The sequence below is a fragment of the Xiphophorus hellerii genome, chromosome 10 (assembly GCF_003331165.1).
Source record: "Xiphophorus hellerii strain 12219 chromosome 10, Xiphophorus_hellerii-4.1, whole genome shotgun sequence".
Taxonomy (NCBI): domain Eukaryota; kingdom Metazoa; phylum Chordata; class Actinopteri; order Cyprinodontiformes; family Poeciliidae; genus Xiphophorus; species Xiphophorus hellerii.
In genome coordinates, this window is record NC_045681.1 from 4,462,126 (window position 1) to 4,478,502 (window position 16,377).

At 36.4% G+C, this 16,377-nt stretch overlaps 1 protein-coding gene across 1 annotated transcript; it reads left to right on the forward strand.

The window, feature by feature from the left end:
- Positions 1-502: 502 nt before the first annotated feature.
- On the forward strand, positions 503-15,964 carry slc4a1b (solute carrier family 4 member 1b (Diego blood group)). The gene is made up of 18 exons (XM_032573535.1): positions 503-555; positions 3,552-3,596; positions 5,247-5,425; positions 6,117-6,252; positions 7,234-7,306; positions 8,536-8,578; positions 8,700-8,884; positions 8,972-9,182; positions 10,599-10,802; positions 10,880-11,028; positions 11,107-11,301; positions 11,388-11,636; positions 11,925-12,014; positions 12,120-12,286; positions 13,041-13,282; positions 13,369-13,538; positions 14,412-14,585; positions 14,664-15,964. The coding sequence occupies exons 3-18, from the start codon at positions 5,269-5,271 to the stop codon at positions 14,742-14,744; spliced, it is 2,526 nt and encodes an 841-aa protein (XP_032429426.1). The 5' UTR covers positions 503-555; positions 3,552-3,596; positions 5,247-5,268; the 3' UTR covers positions 14,745-15,964.
- The last annotated feature ends 413 nt before the right edge of the window (positions 15,965-16,377 follow it).

Genomic DNA, 16,377 nt, shown 5'->3' on the forward strand with positions numbered 1-16,377 from the left:
TTGTGTGTGTCATTGTGGGGTAATTTAAAGTTCGATGGTCCTTGAGTGTTTGCTAAAGTTTGTGAAACGTTGCTCCAATATCATTTTGTTCAGTATTATATCTTCCCATCTTCCTAACTTTGTTATATTTCGTAAGCGCACATCCCAAAGTAGACATCAAGGGTTGAACAGTTTAGAGAAAAAGAAGACGGCAAAGGTTAGAGGGCAAACCTGGCAGCGTAATCAAAGACTTTGTTGTCAAATAAACACGAACAAAAATTTGATAAGCTGCTGGCTGTATAATGACACAGTGTGGCTGGTTTGCTTGCATGCCAAGTCAGTGTATGCACCATCAATATTATGGGTTAGTGCAGAACACATTGCGCTGTAGAAGGATGTCCCAAAGAATTACAGTCTCCATGTTCACGTCTGTGCATACATGTTTTAGTCCCACCCATCATAATATAACATGCATTTACATATGCAGAGAGAGAGGCTTTGAAAGAGGGAGTGTTTATAAAGTCACTTTTCTTTGCCATCCTGGACACTTACATGGCAGCACTTTGCCCGCAGAAGGTAGGTGTCACGTTTTTTTTATGATGAAGTTTTGAATGCAAGTAAAGCTGTAACTTTGCAGGGCGAAAAATATGGGAGCAGAACACTTCCTGGAAAATGCGCGCTTCGTGTTATTTTCTGAGAGTCATTGTTGCGTTGGGTGCTTTCCACAGTTCAGTGAAGAATTTCTTCATAATTTGGTTTATTTTTTTAAATTAAATTGTTAGGAAAATATGATGGATGCAACAGCTGTTACTTTTACTGTTTACTGAAAAATTGTGGCGACAAATAGAAATGAAAAATACAAATAAATACTTGGAAACTGTTGATGCTCAAATCCAAAAGAAAGGTAATGTCTATTCTATTCTATAAAATAGAATATTCTTGCTACAGAATAGAATCTAGTCGTTATGCAATTTTCAAAATATTGTGTCCTTTTCTATTTAATTAAGTTTCTATTATACTTTTTATTTGTATGGGCTTGCTAAAATTTTATCATTAAAAAAAACTATCCAACATAAAATAGATATGAGCAATAATTTAGATATTACAGCTTCTTTTCCTGTTATTCAACATTTAATTAATATTTTATTGACATGATAGTTGAACCTCCCTATTATTTTGGCTGGAAGCTAAAAAGTTGAGTCCTGAACACTAATTTCAAGTTCACTCCTCAAGTTTATGAATAGAAATGTGTCCCCAATTTTGGCTTTTTTAAGAAAAATTTCAATCTGTACGGGTAAAACAAAACAAACACACATTAAAATGCATATTTACTATGGATATTTATGCATATTATTCAAGATTAGATTTGTATGTCCCCATCTGCCAAAAATTTAATGTTAGGTCATTTAAAATCTTCAATCTGAACCTTAACTTAAACCTAACTAATTCACAGTTTAACCCTGAAACTAACAAGTAGTTAACAAGTAGTAAATGAATAATGGACTCCATCATCATATATAAACAAACAAAATCACAAGCTCTTCTTTCTTAACACAGTCCAACTTTTTATGGACTTAGCAATTCTAATTGCACCTAACTCTAAACGTTGGGGTTTGCAGCAGTAGGAACAAGATTTGGTTTTACTACTGGTCTTCAAAAGCTGAGTGATTATTATAGAAAAAGTCCAAAGTCGGTGTCGTAAATGAGTCCACACATGTACCACATTAGGGGCTTGCATTGACTTCTATTAAATTGTGTCCAACCTTGAACTTATTCCAGCTTTAAACTTTACCTAAAGCATCTAAACCAAACACATGGTAGCTTAAACAATAATGATCCACTCAAACTCCAGTCCTCTAAGGACAATGTCTCGCAACTTTTAGATGTGTCTCTACTTCAGCACACCTGATTCATAAAATTAGGTCCTTAGAAATTTGTTTCAGCTTTGTTAAACCAAAGAAACATCTAAAGGTTGTAGGATACTGTCGGCAATATGAACCCTATCTGTCTTTAGAGAGTAAGAAATTATGCAAAAGGTCCTCAATATGCAGCGTTGCCCGGTACACACCCCAGACTCCCGGCTGAGCAGCATCATCCCAGTTTAATCTTCTGAATCAACTGCTCTTTGAACAACCCTGTTTTGGAAATAAATCTTTTTGTCGTTACATAAAACTTCAGGTTTGATCTCAGATAAAATAGAAACTATGTAAACACAACAGAGATTTGATCCAACTGCAATGGAAAAAAGGCACAAACGAACAAAATGTGTTTCATTTTTTCATGTTATAAAATGTTTTTAATAGTTACTACCCAACTCTGCCCATCCCAGAGCAAACCTGAACAAGTCCAAGTCTTAAAACTTGATATCTCCAGTTACATTTACTTGAGTAACTTTTAGAAAAAAAACCTTTTAGAAGTATTTTCACCACGCTGTTCTAGTTACTTTCACTTGAGTAATTTTATTATAATTTTGTTTATTATCTCTACTTTAAGTTGTAGTAACATTTCTGGATTTTCTACCCACTGGAAGAAAAACAAACATGTTTTAGCCAAAAAGCCACCAGACAGAGGCACACAGCTGCAGTATTTGTTAAAAAGTTTATTGAAAAAAAACTAATTTTTTTAACAGATTTTTTGATTTTCTTTTTTTGTTGTTAATATGAGTTATTGTCATTTTCGTCCTTAAAATACCAAAATTACCACTTAACTGTATATTTTGGTCCATCTGATTATGTAGTTTTTAAATATAAAATATTTGATAATTTGATCAGTTACTCAGTACTTTTTACCAAATGCTTTTTTACTCTTACTTGTGTAATTTCTTGGATGGATACTTTTAAAATTAACTTAGATGTAGGTAAAAAAAAAAAAAGTACTCGAGTAAGAGTATCACTACTTCAGCATATTTTTACTCAAGAAAAAGTGAAAAAAATATTTGGTAAAAAGTGTACTCATGTACTGAGTAACTGATCAAATTATTAATCATTTAATATTTATAAATTACATAATCAGATGGAACAAAATTAAAAATTAAGTGGAAATATTGGTATTTTAAGGATGAAAATGACAACAATTTATATAAGTAACAAAAAATAACAAAATCAGGTAAAATAAAATTTTTCTAATTAGTTTCTTTCAATAAAAAATTCAGAAACTTTAACAAAAACTGCAGATGTGTGTCTGTGTCTGGTGAAGTTTTGGTTAAAACATGTTTATTTTTCATTCACTGGGTAGAAAATCCAAATATTTTACACAAGTAACAGTAGAAATACTTTATAATACAATTACTCAAAAGTACAGCGTAGTAAAAAGACTCCTAAAAGTACCTTATATCCAACAAGTTACTCAAGTAAATGTAATTGAGTAGATATAACTCTGGTTTACTTGAGTAAAAATATGATGAAGTAGTGCTATTCTTACTTGAGTGTAAGTTTTGGGTTCTTTACCCACCTTTTGGGATTAGAGGTCAACCGCTACACTCTGGATAAACTCCCTCTCAAACTCGTGAATATATTCATATGTTCATTTTTTAAAATTATCTCTATTTTGCTCAATACTGTTTCTTTCAGCAGAAAGGAAGACAACCTCCAACGAAAATCCCAGTGAAAGACTGCCAGGTACACGGCACATACCAAACCACTCAAGACGTATTGACAGTGCAAACAAGTCGGTGGAAGGTGTCCAGGGTGATCCGTCGATCACTCCGCTGACAGAAACCAGCGACGAAGCAGACCCTGCAGCCAGTTTCCTCCTGAAACAGGATAGCCACCATGTTTACTTTAGACACAAAGCGTCACCTTCCCAATTCCTCTTGATCCATGTCCAGTTTGTCGGAGATGACTGACCTAACTTGGTGTTGTACCTGTTGCCGCTGTGGGGGAAAACAACACCCATTATATCTTGTGTGTTTGGGTCTTGCAGTAAAGCATGAAGGTGATTTTTATCTGATCCTGTGGTCTCTGAAGTCTTCCAGTGATCCAGGTCGCGGTAATCCGACGTGCTTGAAAAGAAGTCAACTGAACCACGGCAGAAAGTTTAGTTGCCCTCTATCAAGCATATTGGCATTGCAATGGTATTCATGCCCCATTGAGTGTTTCCATTGTTTTATCACAAACTTGGTTGTATTTGGTTGGGATTTTGTATAATAGACCCAGACATGGTGGCGCATGAGGCTTTTTATCACGACTTCTGACCTGTTTCCACATCTCTGTTAAAGAAAAACATCCTCGCAGCATTATGCTGCCATCCCCATGCTTCATTCTTCATTCACTTAACTTAATTAACAAACCACAGATGCCTTCCCAGAGTAGCTATACTTAAAAAATCTGAAGTCAATCTCATAATTCCAACTTTTTTCTAAGAATTCAGATGTTTTTTTCCCCCCAGTGATTCTAATCCTCTTCGGTTTCAATTTCACTGTTCAGAGAACAACTGAAGACATTTGAACTGGATTTGAATTACGTGTTCAGAGTAAAGAAGGCTGCACAAAAATGTACGGCACACTGCAAAAACAAAATCTTTCCAAGTAGTGTTGATCTAGTTTCAATCCAAATATCGTAGTACACTTGAAATAAAACAAAGTTAACTTATAAGTAACTTTACAGCAAGATATATGAGCTTGTTTTCACTCAATAATTGCTAAATACTGTTGGAAAAAGTGCTATAGGTGAAATAATGAATTACTTTTTTTATTAAGGAATTATTTACTTAAAACAAGCTACTATATCTTGCTGAAACATTAATTGTAAATTAATTTAGTCTTATTTCAAGTATACTAAGATATTTGCACTAAAACTAGACCAAAAGTTCAGTAATTTAAATGTTACTGATGCTTCTCCTGTCATCCAACCGCCCAAAATTAGGTAATAAAACCTAAAACAACAACAAAAAATACAGGAAAAAGAATCAGCTGAGTAATTACAGAAGAACTACCTTCATGTTTTAACTGTATGAAGAAAAATCAGAGTTAGTTTTCCAATAATTCTCTTGTTTTAACCAGAGTTTACAACAAAATCAGGCTAAGAGGAAGCAGCTCTTTCTGGTTGCGCTCTCCACTTATTACAAACAAGCCACTGTCTTGTTCGTCATTTATCTGACCGACGGCCCACGTACATGAAGTGGTCACAGAAACCTCAGCTGCAAACCACATGCTCAGGCTGTGCTTGTAGGCGGCGCAGCTCCAGCTCACCCACCAGCCCTGTGCAGCTCTTCGTTTAACCAGCAGCTCCATCATGTCCTCACCTCTGCGTGCCTCTGTCCGCTCACAGGTGTGTGAAGCAGAAGGCGGAGATGAAGGAGCAGGAGCAGCAGGGCTACTGGCAGGAGACGGGCCGATGGGCGGGCTACGAGGAGAGCTTGGACCCGCACGCTGGGGTGTGGGCATCCACCCAAATCTCCTACCTCACCTTCAAGAGCCTCATCCAGCTGCGGCGCACGATGAACACCGGTCAGTGGCAAACATTTCTAAAAACATGTCTCTTTGGGAATATTTAATGTGTTTGTGTGTCCCACTGAACCTTAGAGGTTTAAATATTGATTCATAACCCACTGCAAACACACAAAATCTCACCAAGTATTTTTGGTCTGGTTTCTAGTGAAAATATCTTAATATGTTTGAAATAAGACAAAACTTACATGTAACTTCTCAGCAAGAAATAAGAGCCCGTTTTATGTCGATAATCTTTAACATTGATGAAAAAATATTAGCTCCACTGGCAGAACACACAGTCAACAATGAAACACTACATTTTGCCATTATTACATATCAGATTTATGATGAATGTTTTACTGATTATGTTTCAAAAGTAATTCTTAACAGCTGGGTTTTTACTTGGGTTTAGACTTTAAGGAACTCAGAGTTTCAGCTGTTTTGCAGTTTTCTGAAAGTTATTATGGAAAATATCTTGTAAGTGAATTTTTTTTTTTCTTATTTCTTATTTTGCACTAAAAATTAGACCAAAATATTTGCTATTTTTGCAGTGTACATCAAATTCAGAAGCTCAGCAACACTGCACACATTTTTCCTCAAAAGTACAGTAAATATAATAGAATTTTGAATGCTGCTTTCGCAAAATGTTGCGAAGGCAGATTATTTTCCTCGTGTTATTAAAATGTCCACTAATATTTCTCCTCTCAAGTTGTGACAATCTTCGACTGCGAGGAGAAAACTTTGGCTGCCATCGCTGAGAAGATGGTTGGCGAGATGGTTAGCAAGAAAGAGATTAGATCTGGAGACCGCGAAGGTGTGCTCAACTCTCTGCTTCAAAATCGCAGGTACCCTTTGAGACGCCACCCATCAGTGACTCAAACATGATGACCTACACGTAGGCTTTCAGCTGAGGCAATTAACTAAAGCTCCACTCAGGAGGTTTGGGTTTAACTGCTTTAGTTAGAGAAAGTTGCTGCTGTAATGCCCAAACCTGTGATTAAGGGAACCCATCAATGACCACCAAACAATCTGCCTGCAAGGCAACCAATCTGGACAATAGTTACCTTACATGTTAAAAGCAGAATTAAGAAAAAAACAAAACATTATTATTATTATTTTATTTTATTTTTTTTAATTTACAATACATTGCAAAAGATTTGGTCTCTTATTTGCCCTTCCTTTGGAGTTGTGACAGCTTCAACCATGATGTTTCAGAGTGTGCTTTATGAAATTTTTGAATGTTGTTCCTGAAGAGCATTTGTGAGGTCAGACACTGATGTTGGACGAGAAGGCATGTTATCATGTTAGGTATTACTCCAATTTGAAGCAAAAGCATAAAACCATTTTCAAAATATGATTTTATTTATTTTTAAATCAATATGTTATTTTGGGGCGTAGTTTTGTGACGGAACGGTCATGAAAATACAAAAATGATCAGAGTGTTAAAGACAAGACAAGAGAATTTGTTTCATCAAAAAGATAACATTTAAGGTTTCTAAGCAGCGATAGCTTTCAAAATAAAACTTTTAATTTAGTAAATATTTATATTTATTATTTGGGGCCTTTGGATACAATTTATTTCATAGCTATTTGTATTTAAAAGATTGTTGGCCTCTTGTTGAATGGATTTAATTATTTATTTATTAAACAATTGTTTGGTTTTTTCTGCATTTGCTGATTAGATAAAATATCTGTAAGTCTCTTTGATACATCAAGGTACTCAGATTTTTTAAATTATTATTTAAATGAGAAGATTTAATTGACTAACTTTTGTGCATTATATATGTGAAGAAAAAGCTTTAAGCTTGTGACGTTTCTGCCTGCAGTGAATCCGCCGACCCAGAGGGCCAAAAGCTGACTGACGGGACGGAGCTGCACAGGTTTTCTGTCAGGGAAAGAGTAAGTTCCCCACTGGAACCAAACTTTCCTTCTGATAAAACAATGAGGCTGCCTTTGATATTATTTCTTTCAATTTTTCAAAGAGGAAAGCATTTGGCATGAGATGACTTTGGTTTTACTGCTGCAGAGCATACAGCAGTGATTCTCAATTCCGTTCCTCACGCCCCCCATGTCCTACATGTTTTAGGTGTTTCCCTTCTGCCACACACCTGGATTTAATATTTTGGTGATTAACAGGCTTCTGCAGCACTTGATGGTCATGCAATCATTTGAATCAGCTGTTCTGGAATAGAGGTACATCTAAAACATGGAGAGCAGGGGGGCCTGAGGACTGGAACTGAGAAGCGCTGGCATACAGCAACATGTACGCAGAGTTGGGTTGTAACTAGTTACATTTACTCAATTACATTTTATTATGTAATGTGTTTTACTTTTACTACGCTGTACTTCTTACTTTTACTTGAGTAGTTTTATTATGAAGTATTTCTACTCTTACTTGAGTAAAATTTCTGAATTTTCAGACACTTTTCAACCAAAAATTCACCAAACCCAGAAAACTGATTTGGAAAATTTTCTTTTTTCTGATTAAATTTTTTCTTACTAATATTAATGATCATCATTTTAGTCCTTAAAATACCAAATTTCCACTTAACTTTATGTTTCGGTCAGTCTGACATAACATTTTTTTAAAAGAAACTTTTTCCAAATCAGTTTCTTTCTATATGAAACAAAAACAGCAGATCTTTTACCAAAGACTTTCTTACTCTTACTTGAGTAATTTCTTGAACGGCTACTTTTTACGTCTCAGAGACAGTTTTTACCCGATAGCAACAACAAAACTAAATGCAATCGAAAACAACTATTAATCATCATGAATGATGTATGTGAGAATGTGGCTGTTCTTATTTATTAGTTTTTTTGTTTGTTTGTTGTTGGTTTTTTTTTACCAGTTATTTGTTAATTCTTACATTGTGTGTGAATTGTGAGACAGTTATTTTTTGTTTTTAAGCATATGCACTGACTGGTGATGCCTTTTGAATTTCGTTGTCCTTGTGACAATGACAATAAAGATTTATCTTATGTTATCTTACTTGATTAAAAATATGTTAAAGTAGTGCTACTCTTACTCGAGTACAATTTTTGGGTACTTTACTTACCTCTGCATATGAGAACCTTCTTAAAGATAAAGTATATATTTTTAAGTCATGTTTTTTTTCTGTCTTGGTCAGAAAGATGAATGCGATCATGTTGAGGCCTCCATGGTGCTAGTAGGTGAGCTCCAGGTTTTATTCTTATTTTACCTTCTTCCAGTGATGGAACTGGTTTCTTACGGCCATCATTTTTATTTTATCCAAGTTAAAATACAACATTTCCTGTGTCTCTTTCTGACCAGGAGCCTTGGACTTTCTCGAGAAAGCCACGATTGTTTTTGTGCGGCTGAAGGAAGCGGTTTCCCTCGACTCAGCTCTGGAGGCCCCGGTTCCCGTTCGCTTCGTCTTTGTTCTGATTGGCCCAAGCAAGTTTGACCTGGACTACCATGAGACTGGCCGAGCTATGGCCGCTCTGATGGCTGATAAAGTGAGACATTTGTCAAACATACCAAATTTTATATCAAAGTATTTGTGAGAGAAATTAAAATTTTTTTTCCCACTTTCTCCATCCAAGGTTTTTAACCAGGAGGCCTTTCAAGCAAAGACGGCCAGAGAGCTAACGGATGCGTTGGTGGATTTTATCGACTGCAGCATTGTCATCCCACCCACTGAAATCAAGAATGAAGGGATGCTCAGCTCCATCATCAGCTTTCAGAAGAAACTCTTGAAGGACAGACCGCTGTCTCAAGACCTGACGCTCCGGAGGGATTCCAAAACTCGCAGAGGTGAGAGTTACTTTTAAAACCACCTCTATTAAAGATGTGCAAAAAACCCCAGATTTTTCTTTTGCAGGAGCATGATCCCACACTCATATTTAAAAATGAACCTGAATCATATTTTAACATACACTTAGATTGCCATAAATCTACAAGATTTATGGAGATTTTTTTGTCAGAAGAAAATAGCTCAAACATAAGTTGCCCATATAAACAGTTATGGCCATGACTTAGCAGTTTCAGACAAGTGAAACTGGAACAAAGATGGAGAATCCCTGTTTACCATGACACCAAACTCAGTGGGTATGCTGGTAAGGGATGTGAAAAATATTCAATGTTTAGAGAACAACCACAAAGAGCGCAATCTTACTTACAGCAGCTATTTATTTTAAGTATTTTTATTTTATTTTATTTTTTTACTTTTTCCAACCAGTGGAGCTAATAAATGTTGTACCAAACCACACACAAAACCACTGATCATTAACACCAGTTAATCTGACAAGCAGCTAAATAATGATTGGTGAATACTCTCATCACATCTAAGGGGAAATATCACTGTGGGATTGAATTACTACATATTTAACACTGTAGCATACACAAGATAACCAGATAAACCAGGATGGTACAGATGGTAAATTTTGCTTTAAATTATATGAACAGGTGGGAGCATTTAGGAAGCATTAAATCAATAAATAGTTCATAAAAAAATTATTTCCATACGTTCAGTTGGTCCTTAACTATTAATAAATAAACAAAAATACACTGAATTTCTCACTCTTGATCCCAGTATACGCTCACTATTCAGATTAAATGTGCAGAGTTGGGTAGTAACTAGATACATTTACTCAATTACATCTACTTGAGTAACTTTTTCTTTAAATGTGCTTTTTACTTTTCCTTGAGTAATTTTATCATGAAGTAATGCTACTCTTACTTGACTGAAAAACAAATGTATTTTAACCAAAAATTCAGTTTTATATTGAAAGAAACTGATTTGGAAACATTTTCTTTTGCCCAACTTTGTTATTTTTTATTACTTATATGAATTACTGTCATCTTGTTTCTTAAAACACTTCACTTTATGTTTTGGTACGTCTGGTTATGTAATTTTAAAATATAAAATAATTGATCATTTGATCAGTTACTCAGTACTTGATCAGACTTTTTGCCAAATGCTTTTTTACTCTGACTTGAGTAATTTCTTGGACAGCTACATTTTAACTTTACTTGAGTAAAAATATGTGAAATTATTGCCTCTTTTACTTGAGTACAATTTTGGGGTACTCTGTGCATCTGTGGGTAAAAAGCAGCACATGAAGTCAAAAAAACAAGACAGAACTTGTTCAAATTTACTTAATTTCCTCCAATATGTTCACCAACATACAAATTTGGGAGCAGTTTTAACTTGGCAGCATTTCTCTGCAGTTTCTATAGCGAGTGGGGCTTCTGTTGAAGATCCCCTTTCACGCACCGGTCGGCCATTCGGCGGGATGATTCGAGACGTAAAGAGACGCTACCAATACTACAAGAGTGACCTCAAAGATGCCCTAAACGCCCAGGCTCTGGCCGCCATTATTTTCATCTACTTTGCTGCTTTGTCTCCTGCCATCACCTTTGGAGGCCTGCTGGGTGTGTAACCAAATCGAAATCTGCTTTTATTTTCCAGATAGAATCACTGAATAACTTTTAAGCATTTCTCTCTTTAGCTGATAAGGTAGACAACATGATGGGTGTGCCGGAGCTCCTCATCTCCACCAGCATCCAGGGTATCATCTTCTGCTTCGTCGCAGCTCAGCCCATCCTGGTTATCGGTTTTTCCGGCCCTCTTTTGGTGTTTGAAGAGGCCTTCTTTGCTGTGAGTTTTAACTGTGGGGTTTTAAAAAACATTTGATCATGGTCACGACTCACTTCATCCCTAGTTTTCTTTGTTCAGTTCTGTAAGTCCCAGGACATCGAGTACATCGTTGGGAGGGTGTGGGTCGGGGTGTGGCTCGTCATCATCGTGGTGATCATTGTCGCCTTTGAGGGCAGCTTTCTAGTGCGCTACATCTCACGCTTCACCCAGGAAATCTTCTCCATTCTCATCTCCATCATCTTCATTTATGAAACCTTTTCCAAGCTAGGAAGGGTAAACAAAACCTTAAAGATATATTCTCTCTCCTCAAATAAATCATCTCACATCTCTTTGTTAACTCTCTGTCAACTTCTTCTCAGACCTTCAAGGCACATCCACTGATTATGAATTATGATCATGTGAATGCAACATTGGAAAATCCCTGGCACCCAAGGGTGGAGTGGATCACTACATATGACAACAGAACTGGAAACACGACGGTGATTGAGAACACTGTGAAGCCTCCGTACCCGAACACAGCCCTGCTCTCCATGTGCCTCATGTTTGGCTGCTTCTTCATCGCTTTTTTCCTGCGGCAGTTCAAGAACGGGACTTTCCTTCCTGGAAAAGTATAACATGACAAGATGCTAAAAGTTCCCCATTTGAATTTTTTTTTTTTTTTTGTATTAGAGTTCTCATAAAATTACTACTTCCTTCTTCAAACATTATGACTTTAATTTGCTAATACTGACATTATTCCCACATTACTCTGACTTTATTCTCATATTACTGCAAATTTCTGTTTGTAACATTATGACTGTATTTTAGAGTTAGTGATAAATTAATAAAATTGATTAATTGCAGTATGGAAGTGGATTTAATAATCAACTAGTTTGGATTTTGCCTCTCTTCTTCAGGTCAGGCGCTTGCTTGGCGACTTTGGAGTTCCCATTGCAATTTTCCTCATGGTTGTTGTGGACTATAACATTGAAGATACCTACACTCAGGTTGGCCTTTTCTTTCAAAGCTTCCATATTGTTTAAAAGACAGACTTGGACAGACAGTAAACCTCTAATGTCCTGAACTGACAACATTTTACTTCTTATGTGCAGAAACTGGTTGTTCCTAAAGGCCTGACGGTGTCTAATCCAGCCAAAAGAGGCTGGCTTATCAATCCCTTTGGGGAGCACAAATCTTTTCCCGTATGGCTGATGTTTGCATCCTGCGTTCCTGCTCTTCTTGTCTTCATTCTCATCTTCTTGGAGTCTCAGATCACTACGTGAGTTACAGTGTCCTGCAAAAACAGATACATCTATTGACTTTTCCCACATTTTGCTACAGCCACAAACTTTAAGGTAATTTATTCAGATTTTATGTGCTAGACCAACACAAAGAAGTTAGAAGTTAGAGGTAAATGTTTTCTTTTTTACATATTTATTATTGCAAATAAAAAAGTATTTTCAGCCCCTTTTTCTCTAAACCACCAGATAACTCTGAAGGAGCTCAGGGAGAATCTGACAACATGACAACTGTTAAACAAGCAATCCACAAATTTGGTGAAAAGAAATCTACTGCCAAAGAAAATCCAGTAGTACTCCTATTTACATTTGCCACAAGTCACAATGAAGAGGGTAAAGAAAACATCTAGAAAATGATGTTATCATAGATTCAGATAAAACAGATGTTTCTGGCCTACTTGCCAGAGCGCTGTGTTTTGAAAAACTAACACTGACCATTACGCTGAACATTTTCACTGCAGAAGAACATGGAGGCATTAGCATCATGCTATGAGGAATACTTTTAGCTTCTCAGAGTCCATCCCACAATGGATGGCTGGAGGAAAACCTGTGAAAAGCTGAATAAACCCCAACCTATTTTGTGTTGTTCTGCCACTTAAAATCCAAACAAAATATTGACACTTATGGTTATAAAGTGTCAAATTGTGGAAACGTTTTGTAATTTCTCTCTAGATCTTTAGCACCAGAGAGTGTGGCCTTTCTTTACCTTGATTTATCCCTCCTGTCTTTGAGCAGTCTGATCATCAGTAAACCGGAGCGGAAGATGGCCAAAGGCTCCGGGTTCCACTTTGACCTGCTGGTTTTGGTCGGCATGGGAGGACTCAGCGCCATATTTGGTGTGCCTTGGCTGAGCGCTGCCACGGTCAGATCTGTAACCCACGCCAACGCTCTCACAGTCATGAGCAAAGGAACAAAACCCAAGATAGAGAGAGTAGTGGAGCAGCGAATCAGCGGCATTGTGGTAGCTCTGCTTGTTGGTAGGTCCTGCTTATTGTCTTCTTCTCATGTATTGATTTATGGAAACGGAGATTCCTTTATAAAAAAAATATCCTCATATATCCAGGTTTATCAATTCTAATGGAGCCAATCCTAAAGTTGATTCCCATGTCAGCTTTGTTTGGGATCTTCCTCTACATGGGAGTGACGTCACTGAATGGTATCCAGATGTGGGATCGCATACTGCTTCTCCTCATTCCAAAGAAATACCATCCAGATGAACCTTACGCCACCAGAGTAAGAGTCCCCTCATTTTCACCGGAGCTGAAGAGCATAATGCAGGAAAGAAGCGTATCCAAAAACATGTAGATACCTAGATACAATATGTAGGTAAATATACACCGATTGTATCAATAGTTTTCTTTTCATACAAAGTCAACCTTCCATCACCTGAAGAACATTTCCAGGAATAGAGGACTAATGTCTAAGCAAGATCTAGAGAAACTCATCCGTGTGTTTATCTTTAGTCGCATTGGTCACTACAACGGTGTCTTCACAGGTCTGCCTAAAAAATCAGACAACTGCATCTGATCCAGAACGCTGCTGCTCAAGTTCTGACTAAAACAAGGAAGATAGAACACATCACCCCAGTTGTAATGTCCTTACACTGAGAGAATAAACTTTAATATACTGTTGTTAGTTTATAAATCACTAATGGCTTAGCACCCATTAGAGATCTGCTTCTGTTGTATCAACCTTCCTGACCTCTTAGGTCTTCTCGGTCTGGTCTGCTCTGCATCCCCAGGACCAGAGCCAAACATGGAGAAGCAGCATTCAGCTTCTATGCACCACAAATCTGGAACAATCTTTCTGATAATCGTAAAACAGCCGAAATACTGAGTTCCTTTAAATCTAGACTAAAAACTCACCTGGTTAGAGTTGCTTTTGAACCATAAATGAAACATTACTCAAAATACTGATGTGAAATGATGGCACTTAGAAAATTTAATGTTTCAATTGTTGATGGCTTTGTATTTTTGTGTTTTTATGATGTAAAGCACTTTGAACCGCCTAGTTGTTGAGATATGCTTTACAGATAGGCTTGATTGATTGATTGATCATATTTAGGACCCGATTTGCTTGACTGATATCTGTGTATGTTTGACACAGGTAAGCACAGGACGAATGCACCTGTATACGGCCATCCAGGTGGTTTGCCTCGGCATCCTGTGGCTCGTAAAGTCCAGCCCGATATCCCTTGCTCTTCCCTTCGTTCTCATCCTCACCATCCCTCTGAGAATGGTCATGACTGGACATCTCTTCACTGAACTGGAAATGAAATGTGTAAGAGTCTTCTCATTATTTAATTGTGAAAATTTGCTCTGTTGCATACATAAATCCCATATTTTTTGTTTATTTTAGCTGGATGCTGATGATGCCAAGGTGATGTTTGAGGAGGAGCCTGGACAGGATGTGTACTGTGAAACTCAGATGCCTTTGTAGACATCTGAAATAATGGCTGCTGACACTTTTTTTTATCCTAAAGGAACTGTATAGTTATTTTATTTTAGGCTCAAGTGAGTTTTCAATTCCCTGATGAGCAAGATATTTAATATTTATTTACTGTATCATGATAAATGAAGATGCAGATTGTATTTATTGAGGGTGATTACTGATAGCTTTAGCATTTTCTGGAAAGCCCCTTAGTTTAAATATTCTTAGAAAACCTTTTGCTTATGCATTTCTAAAGCTAAACATTTGATGATTTCTGTATTTTTGTTAAAAAAAAAAAAAAAAAGCTTGGAAAAAAAAGGCTAAGGTGTTTTTTCATGGTTGACTGTCACAAAAAAATCAGTTAACATGCTCTCCATAAAATATAGTTCATCTTTGATGCATTGATGTTCTCGGGGGCATCCCGGACGAGCCCCCATAAATTGATAATTTGACATTCAAAACTGAGAAAAGAAAAGCAGGCTTGACTGATTATTGACATTTGAATGTAAACGGAGAAGAATCGAGGCAGACTCGATCAGAGGATACATTGCTCTCTAATTTTAGCTTCTCACACCAGAAAGTATAGCACATCTGCATTTTACATACATTTTTTGTGGAATGCATGTCAACTGAGCGTTAGTTGATCCATGACAAACAGAGGAGCATTTTGCAAGTAATTTTAAAAAAAAGTGAAGAAGTATTTTTAAAAAGTTTTAAAATGATTGTCTTCATAGCCAAACCTGTATGTCTATTCCGTGCAACTATACAGAATATAATATTAGAACAATTGTTTCAATTTGCTGACTTGAAGACAAATTCTGATTAAAAGGTTTTGTGATTTACATGCTACTTGTGCAGCAAAATGGAAGCAGGCTTTAATGTAGGACTAACAGTGGCCTTTGGCAATGGAAAAGATGGCGGTATTTGTGTTTTTAAACACTTTTTTGCCTGCAGTTGCTATCTTTTTGACTTCTCAAATGTAAATATTAAAGGAAAATTTATGAATTCTATGTTTTGTTGGTTAGCCTTTTGTTGGAGTTAAAGGTACATCACATCAAATCTATTCATCATTGAATTAAAAAAAAAAATCCAACACATGGCCCCTCATCATAAAAGGTTAAGGGTTGCAAAAGGATGTATTATATTTCTATTGCATCACTGTAATGGAATCACAAGCAGAAAGCCGACCCTGAAGTTGTTAGAAGTTATAATAAGAAAAAGTGCTTTTTACGCCACTACTAGTACCTTTTAATACAAAATGTGTTTTATATTATTTTTTTAAAAGGTAGTCATCCAAAGGAAGAGACACATTCAAAACCATGAGGTCACCAGCTGGTTGTCAAAACAGAAAAACACACGTACTGGAAAAAAAAAAAAGTCGTCTAGATCAGATCTAATAGAATAATAGATTAAATTCAGAGCAATTTTTGTCTTTTGCCACCTTTAAGGTTGAGCAAGGCAGATTAGGTTTCCAGATACAATTTAACTTCCTTTTTACAAAGTACAAAATGTAGACAAAATAAGTTTTCAGTACTTTACATTTGTGGATGTGAAACTTTCGCAAGAATAAAAAGGGGTTGATTTAAAAAAAGAAAAAGCAAGTTTCATGTTGTTTTCTAACGCACCCGCATTCTACAACTTT